The sequence below is a fragment of the Pteropus vampyrus genome, unplaced genomic scaffold (assembly GCF_000151845.1).
Source record: "Pteropus vampyrus isolate Shadow unplaced genomic scaffold, Pvam_2.0 Scaffold12, whole genome shotgun sequence".
Lineage (NCBI taxonomy): Eukaryota > Metazoa > Chordata > Mammalia > Chiroptera > Pteropodidae > Pteropus > Pteropus vampyrus.
In genome coordinates, this window is record NW_011888793.1 from 15,810,716 (window position 1) to 15,820,427 (window position 9,712).

At 33.4% G+C, this 9,712-nt stretch overlaps 1 protein-coding gene and 1 pseudogene across 9 annotated transcripts in view; both read left to right on the top strand.

The window, feature by feature from the left end:
- The window catches only part of NLGN1 (neuroligin 1), a 995,729-nt gene extending 986,219 nt beyond the window's left edge, over nucleotides 1-9,510 (top strand). For all 9 annotated transcript variants that reach the window (XM_023524764.1, XM_023524785.1, XM_023524777.1 and 6 more), the window contains 2 exons: nucleotides 5,271-6,060; nucleotides 6,891-9,510. In XM_023524764.1, the coding sequence (XP_023380532.1) occupies nucleotides 5,271-6,060; nucleotides 6,891-7,713 (1,613 nt within the window). In that variant the 3' untranslated portion in view covers nucleotides 7,714-9,510. The remainder of the gene's footprint in view (nucleotides 1-5,270; nucleotides 6,061-6,890) is intronic.
- Nucleotides 3,906-4,021, top strand: LOC111732886 (annotated as a pseudogene).
- Nucleotides 9,511-9,712: the final 202 nt, after the last annotated feature.

The window sequence follows — 9,712 nt, forward strand, 5'->3', positions numbered from 1 at the left end:
TTATCACAGTTTAGTTTTCACAAATGTAATTGTGAATTATGTTTTTACAAATTAAATAAAATAATTTTAACCACAAATATTGACCCATTATATTGAGTTTCTATAATGGGTCTTCAGTAGAGGATAATATAATTTAAAAAAAATAGTTCTATAAACTTGTTGAGTTTGGAAATTATATTCCTGAATATAATTAATTAATGTATACATAATATAATTAATTATTTACATGGAAAATAGCTCTAAATATTTTGCTTAAAATATGAATTGTCTATAAAATAAAATATTTTATGAAATACATTCTACATTTTTTATTTCTACCAACTACAGAAATATATTAGAGTCGACATTTGTTTTACAAGTTAAAATAAACATGTTATAAAATCTATTGCCAGTGTAAATAATAAATATGTTCAAAATATTATTAAAGTAATATATTTGACTCTTCTCTCTACAACTTCCAAATACAGTTAAGTCCTCACTTAACGTCATTGATAGGTTCTGCGACTTTAAGCGAAATGATATATACTGAAACCAATTTTATATCAAGCTAATTGATTTAAACAAGAGTTCAGTACCTACAGCATCTATTTCTTATGATGAAATGACATTGCATGAAATGTTATTTGAGGACTTACTGTGTAATAAAGTCACTCAGCTCTTAGTGCCACATTATTTTTTTCTATCTCCTTTTTTCAAATGCCTTGGCACTCTGTCAATTCAGATTCCTATAACCTCTCCCCTACTTCCATTCTTTCTATTGTGCAACATATGTTTCTCTTTATTATCAGATTCACTTTAAAGCAGAGCTTTAAACATTCTAGAAATATGAGTCAGAACTTTTTAAAAATCTTCAGTTATTCTACAGTTTTCTAACTGAGCAAATCTCCTCAGTTTAGCATTTAAGATATTCCAAAATGTGGTCTCAGATTACCTGTAACACAGTGATTCTTTCTTAACCATGCACCATCAATAAAAATGTATATATACATATATATGCAAAGAGTGGTATATTATTTTACGCACAAGTTTTAGAAAAATACGCATGCTCTCCACCCTTGCATCCTGCCTCTCTGCTACACATACCTTAAATTCCAATCATATTACACAATGAGCAACTTGAGGACCAACACAGTGTTCTATGCAAAATCACATTCTCATATGCTCCATGACACTATCTCAAATATCTCCACCTAGTAACTTGGCCTCTAGAATGTCTCCCTTGAGGACTTTCAAAATGTTTTCATTCTCTTTCTCTGCCCGCTATAACCTATTACCTGGATAATTTAGGGAAGATAAAGGTCATTTTTCAAATTTTAGTCTCTACTATTCTTCCTAAAGGAAATCCAATTATTGTCATAGGAAATAATTTTTTACTAAAGAATTTGTTCTTATCTTGATGAACACAGGCTTCAGTTGCATTTAAATTTAATGCCTATTTGATTCATGTCAATTCAAAACGGTGTTCTAAGGTATCTTTTCATTTCTATTTTCCAGGTTTCTTGAGCACAGGAGATCAGGCTGCAAAAGGAAACTATGGACTCCTTGATCTCATACAGGCTTTAAGATGGACTAGTGAGAACATTGGATTCTTTGGTGGTGACCCCTTAAGAATCACTGTTTTTGGATCTGGCGCTGGGGGTTCATGTGTCAATCTGCTGACTTTATCCCATTATTCTGAAGGTAACCGTTGGAGCAATTCAACCAAAGGTATTATGCAGGTTGCAAATTTTGACAATTTTGGTGTCTGCATGCCACCACCATCAGTAGTATGTGATGCTCTGTATATATTTCTCTGTTCAAACTGAGTTTTAGGTTGAATTCAATAATTGTTAGAAATATTGTTTCTTTAGCTTTGGTATGCATGTTTAGATTTTTGTCAAACTCTTTTCTTTGTCTCCTGTGAAGCTTAGTAAGTATGCCCTTTCAAGCACACTTCAGGATAGTTAGCATTACCATTACTTTTCATTCTTCTAGAGGGTGATTTTTGGAAAAATCAAAGGCGTTCACAGTTCTGTCATCTCTGTTTATTCAGTAATCACAATCAAAGACGAGGTTTATTTTAATGCAAGTCTTGTGTATAATCTATTTTCAAGACAATAGACATTTAAAACCTTTTGCTAGAAAGAAGGAGGCAGTTATAAGCTAGTTTGTCTGAAAATAAGATTTTCACTAGTGTGAGTAGAGAATGGATGTTTGATTATTTTGCATGTATGATCCAAAATTGTCAAACCATCGAGGTCACCAGTAGAGCTTTTGATTAAAAAGAAAAATAGGTTTGAATTCGTGCTTTCTTTTTTTTCTCTTTTCGACTCCAAAAGTGTTATTTTTCCTCCTCAAAGCTTGGCAACGCAACATGGAGCACTGAGGCTGCTTAAACCCATAAGATATTTTTCCTATCTCCATTTTCTGGCCATGACACCTTTTTTCCAAAGTGCCTGCCCAAAGCTTATCATGTTGTTCTTTTTTATGGACTCTCACCTTACCATGAGTTTAGTAACTCATTCGATTGCATTTATTAACTTGAAACATCCACAAGAACAGAGGTGTTTTGTTGGAGAAGTCTATAAATGCAAATATTTCTCTCTATTATACGTACGTAAAAGATAGGAAGATAGAGGATACACATCAACATAGGTCATCTTATATTTTTTACTTTTTTATTTTTATTTTATATACATTAAGAAAGTATACACTGTCATTTTCATAAAACATCTTAATTTTAAGTCTGAGTTTTATGATATAAGCACCCAATAGAATATTTGTTTTTGGTATCAAAGACAAATTAATGTGGAATTTCAAAGGGACAGCCAGTAATTAAATGAGTATATATATTTGGAGAAACATATATTATTATAAACATAATTTATAGAAATAGTTTCTGTAACAGCTCATTTAAATTAGTTGAGTTCTGATTCTGGATGATAAAATGTTTCACCTGAGAAAATTTCCAATTGAATAGAGATTTTGGTCTCTAATGAAATGGCTTATTTCAAAATTATAAATTTTCATTTTTTTTAATTGAACAGATTAGATTATTCTAGTCATGCCAGTATTTATGTAGATTAACATTAAACAATTCGTTCAGACTTCTTAGGGTCATTTGATCTCAAATGTTATTTCCTTCTATATTTCCTAAAACTTTTTTTACATGTAAAGCAAAAATGGTCACCAAAGCCAGTTTCAGCCAGTCCAAAAATAGCATTCAGTAAAGAGATGAATTAATAAATTCACTGGCTAGCATTGCTATTTATCAATTGTTGATTGATAAATAGTGGCAAATGGCTATGCAAACAGTTCAAAATATAGCATTTCATTGCCCTCTTCAAGGAAATCTGTCCATGCCTGGCCACACAAATGGACTTATGTTTGCTCTAGTCCTAAGCTTATTTCCACAAAGAAAGTTGCCTGATTTGACCAGGAGATACTTCAGACATGTCTTGAAGTCATCGGGCCAATTCTGTCTCCAGTAAGGCATAAACTTTAATGTCTGTTAACTTCTCGGGTCTACTGCAATGGTTAGGCCTATATTATTAGGAATTGACCACAGCTTTCATACACAAAGCAAGCACTCTCACTAATGATATGGTTTTCCCAACACCATCTAGATGGCATATTTCAGACTATATTTGACGTATATTTTCTTTAAAATCTTTTCTCATTTATTTAGTTAATGTCATCAAACCCCTGAAATTGGAAAGCATATTATAGATATAACCAGGTTTATTATAGTTGTTAAGTTTTTAATTAGTAAAATATTTTTCTGAGCAAATGTTGACAAAGATATAGCCTATATAATTTTTTAAATTATCTATATTTCAGACCTAATTCCATAGTATAGCGGTTAGCACATCTGCTTTACATGCAAAAGTTCCTGGGTTCACGCGCCAGTGGAGCCATGGCCCATGGTCTATGGCCATGCCACCCTGAACAAGCCCAATGTCTGATCTTAGAATCTAAGCAGGGTCAGGCCTGGTTAGTACTTGGATGGGAGACCACCTAGGAAGACCAGGTGCTGTAGGCATAAACAATAATAATAAAAAATTATCTATATTTATATAATTTACTCTAGCATACTTTGCTCCTGCAAACTAAAAATATGTTCATAAAGATGTAAGAAACCAAAACAAATTAAATTAGTATTGTCTGACTTTTTAAATATTTTTAGAATTATCTAAGAACATATAAAGACTAAAATTTGAATACATATTCATTTTTCTAAAAATTGTTCTTATCACATTAACATGAATAGTTGAGCATGTGTTTAAATAACTGAACTACAAAGCTATATTTGGAAATTGATAACAAATGTAATTTTCAAAAGAAAATAGATAAATTATATTTTTAAAACAAGGATTTTATTTGAAAATACCTTAATGGGTAGATAACATGCATTTGTAAATTTGAACAGCATGCAGCTCTAATCAAACTACATATTGGACCATAATTTATAATTCTTAAATGCAATTTAGTGAAAAGCAGTGGACCATGTACTTTTCATCTTTTATGAAAAAATGTAGCGGCGCACATTTAACAGTGGAAAAAAGTTAAATCCCCCCCACTAAATCCTTCTGCTGATAGTTTTTTCTTTAACCTAGTGAAAACACTTCAAATGTTATGTCTGCTTCTGAAAGATGAATATTCAGCATACTATGTCTGACATGAAGAGCTGGAAAGAGTATGTCTAAAGTGATATTCTGTTTTGTGTGCCTTCAGGGCCATCCCCAGGGTATTAGTAAATCCCCAGCCCCAGTATTTGTGTGAGTTTCAACAATTCTTTTCCTAATAAAATCTGATTAAATCAAACATACAGAGCCATTTTGAAGGAAGATACAGGGAGCCAAATTGGAGGAAATATCCTCAAAAGACAACACAGATACTGATGAAATGTTCAAGTGGAAAGAGTTAGCCCTACCTAGTTAGCTTTGATAATGATATAGATATTTACATGCAAAACAAAAACATATTTGAGACTTTTTATCACTAATGTTTACACATTTTCTTTCTCTCTTTGCTTACTGCCTCTTTGAGATATGGCACACTTTATACCTCTTGATCCATAAAGTGGTTGTCACTCGAAGCAGAAGACTTAGTCCACATCTCTGATGCATTATACCCTGGGGATGACTTCATGTACTTTAAGCAAAAATGTCTCTATCTTCCTGTTTCTCGAGTTGTATCTGGGTTTTTATATACATATCTAAAATATCTAATGTTATTGTTTTATCACAACATTATTCAAAGGTCACCTGAAACTCTTGTTTTTCCCATAGGACTTTTTCAACGAGCAATAGCTCAAAGTGGAACAGCCCTTTCCAGCTGGGCTGTTAGTTTCCAACCTGCAAAATATGCTAGAATGTTGGCCACAAAAGTTGGTTGCAATGTTTCAGATACGGTAGAGTTAGTGGAATGCCTACAGAAGAAGCCTTACAAAGAACTTGTTGACCAAGATATTCAACCAGCGCGATACCACATAGCCTTTGGACCTGTGATTGATGGTGATGTAATACCAGATGACCCTCAGATATTAATGGAGCAAGGAGAGTTTCTCAACTATGATATAATGTTAGGAGTTAACCAAGGGGAAGGATTAAAATTTGTTGAAAATATAGTAGATAGTGATGATGGTATATCAGCTAGTGATTTTGACTTTGCTGTTTCCAATTTTGTTGATAATTTATATGGCTATCCTGAAGGAAAAGATGTTTTGAGAGAAACCATTAAATTTATGTACACTGACTGGGCTGACCGTCATAACCCTGAAACTCGGAGGAAGACATTATTGGCTTTGTTTACAGACCATCAGTGGGTGGCACCAGCTGTAGCTACAGCAGATCTTCACTCAAACTTTGGTTCACCTACATATTTCTATGCCTTTTACCATCATTGCCAAACTGATCAGGTTCCAGCTTGGGCTGATGCAGCTCATGGAGATGAGGTTCCCTACGTATTAGGAATCCCCATGATTGGGCCTACAGAGTTATTTCCTTGCAATTTCTCCAAAAATGATGTGATGCTGAGTGCAGTTGTAATGACATACTGGACAAACTTTGCTAAAACTGGGTATGTACCTAAAGAATAAAGTTTTCTATAACTTAATAGAAATACTTTTAAACATTTAAAAATAATATATATTCTATGCCCAAATGATTTAATTTAATAGATTAATACCAGCAATTATATATTACGGATTTTTTTTTCCTAAAATGTTATATTGTGGTTGTATTTCAAAAATCATTGCTTGATTAGTTCTGACTTTTTAGAAGTTTATTAAGAAAGGCTTATATTTCTATTATATTATTTGATAGTTAAATTTATTTTGGTGTTTTAATTACACATGGCTTATTATGGTTATTAAATAGTGATGAATATTATTTTATAGTGCTTTCCAATTTATAGTACTATGCCCTTTGATCCTCCCAACTACCTTGTGAAGTGGACAGGTCAAGCACTATTAATCTCATTTTATGAAGAAGAGACCTAAAGCTATGAGAACCCCATATAAATATTCATATGTCTAATATATAGCAGTACTAGGATTCAAATCCTCATCTGTCTATTCCAAATCCTGTCTTTTTCACTATTCTATGCTGTTTCTGCTAGTTTGCCTATAAGACAACACATGAGTATATGAATTTTAAAGCCTTTTGTACACAGCATCTCATCTCCAATCAGGCTGAGAACAAGAATGTGAGGCTTACTCATATTACATTGTCATCTATCTAACAATCTGCCTGTGATGCTATTTATATTTCTAACTTGACCCAAGTTGTTAAAACATAATCTAAATCCTTGCTGAATTATCTCTTCAATTACATGTTAAACCAGCACTATTTCTATTAAGAAAAATAGTAAAATAATTTTGTTGTCTTAATTGCCTTTTTCTATTCTAGTGACCCAAATCAACCCGTCCCTCAAGACACAAAATTCATCCATACCAAACCCAATCGTTTTGAAGAAGTAGCATGGACCAGATATTCCCAGAAAGATCAACTTTATCTCCATATTGGATTAAAACCAAGAGTTAAAGAACATTATAGAGCCAATAAGGTGAACCTCTGGTTGGAGCTGGTACCTCATCTGCATAATCTCAATGATATTTCTCAGTATACCTCGACAACAACTAAAGTGCCATCAACTGACATCACTTTCAGACCTACAAGAAAAAATTCTGTACCTGTCACATCAGCCTTTCCCACTGCCAAGCAAGATGATCCCAAACAGCAACCAAGTCCGTTTTCAGTGGATCAAAGGGACTACTCAACAGAGCTGAGCGTCACTATAGCAGTTGGAGCATCACTGCTATTTCTGAACATCTTGGCCTTTGCAGCCCTATACTACAAAAAGGATAAAAGGAGACATGATGTTCATAGGAGATGTAGCCCTCAGCGTACTACTACCAACGATCTGACCCATGCACAAGAAGAGGAGATCATGTCCCTCCAAATGAAGCACACTGATTTGGATCATGAATGTGAGTCCATCCATCCACATGAGGTGGTTCTTCGGACCGCCTGCCCCCCAGATTACACACTAGCTATGAGGAGGTCACCTGATGATGTTCCTTTAATGACACCCAACACCATTACAATGATTCCCAACACTATACCAGGGATCCAACCCTTACACACATTCAATACATTTACTGGAGGACAGAACAATACTCTGCCCCACCCCCATCCCCACCCCCATTCACATTCAACAACCAGGGTATAGCCTGACAAGAGAAACAAACTCTATTTTTGATGGATTGTGGTAAAAGATTACTGAAGATTCCTTGGCTTTCAACCTACAAGACTCTTACTATTTAAATAAGGAGGAATATTATGTGAATATACATATCAAGAACTTTGGGGGTTTTGAAAAATTGAATTGTACATATATACACAAATCAACTCTAAAAATGAATTTCAATTGCTTGAAGCAGTTGTTCTGAATGATACTTTTTCATTCACATTCAAGAATTAATTTTTTGAAGATTTATGTTACATAGTGGAAATAGGCATGTGGAACACCAAACAGGAAAGAACTATGTCTGAAATATAAAAAATAAAAATAAAAAACAACCACGAATATGCACAAGGGACACACCAATGGAATGTCAGATAATTTTCACCAGTTTTTATTTGGAGCTGTTTTATTCCGTAGACCATATTTACATATTTGGATAAGTACACAAAGCACCAGTGCTGTTAATGGCCTTAGCAGAGGCTCATGCTGAAATTTGCCAGTAAAACAAAGAAGTTTAAAGACTGGCAGGTACAACATTATCACATAAGTGCTGTCAGTATAAAGTTGGGGATAAAGGAAACTGGATATTTTTAGCACGATGTGCATGATAATTTATATGCTTGGTGGCTGTGCTGCTGATTAAGCCGTAATTAAAATTCTTCTCATCCCATTGGAGTTTTTAATAGAAGCTTCCTCCATCAATTGGCAGAACCTAAAGAAGATTTTAAGGGGCAAAAGTAATTACAATTAAATAATTCACAGTAGTTTCGATAATAGCAGGAATTAGTTATTAAAGGTATTTGAAGAAACTATAGGTATAGTGGTGAATACTCGCTGATATGAATCCCAGAAGAAAACAGTTTTCTGTGTTTTTAATGTTCTTTTTGTTTCCATCTAAATAATTTATAGAAATATAACCCTAACTGGACATGTGTTACAGGATCTATAATTTGCTGTGGTTTTTGTTACTCTGTATTTTGTTCCTTTTGGTAAGGTGAAATGTGTCCAAAGAGTTACTTGCAACAGTCTTCTATGATATGAGGATGCCCCATATTACCACTCTGATTACAGTTCTCAGTTAATTAATTTACTCATGTTGCATGACAAAAGGTTTACTAATAATATTTCAATATGAAGTTATGTCCCTCATCACATCACCTTTCTCACTGAGGTTCATTCACACTGGAATTTACTCACGCAATCTCAGTAGAGTACAACGTAGATACAGAACCTAGAAGGAGAGTCAACACCTGGAGGATTTTAGTCTTACACATATGTGTGATTTTAAATGAATATTCTAAGACCACAGGAAACTCTTCATCCTCCTGTTGTTTACCAGTAATGGTATATCACAGACCTTTCCAAATGTTTGTATATGTAATCAGATGTACATTTATATTAAAAAAAAATTGAGATGGACTTAAAGAGCACATCCTGATAAATACTTTCTCTCTTACCTGTACTATATTTCTATTAGACTAAAGTTATGTGATTTTTTTTTACATTTTTTCAGATGACTAGCAATTTTGATAGTTTGTAAGATAATGCAAAGAACTTTCTCTGACAAACTAACTGCAGTAACAGAAACCTTTCTTTTCAGTTACTCTTTTTCAAGAATGAAAGCTTATTATACAAAAAAATTGTATACTACTTGATGGAAGCAACTTTGTACATCTTGGCCATGTCATTGGTCATTGCGTGAAATAAAGATAATCTGGATAATGACTATTAGTCCAATGCTAAGAGACATGATCTTTGCTCATTAAAGAGCTAAAATGTTTATTGCTGTTTTGTCTTTTTTTAAAACAGAAAGAAAGAAAGAAACATGACTGTCTCAGAGTCATTTTTCTAGACCAATTGAATTTTTGAAGACGTATAGGTAACTTCTACAGAAAACATACCATGTATTTATAGGCAAGTCTCATCTAAGATGAAACTGATGAAACTAATGTTATGAATTAATAAACCCAGGAACTCATGAAAA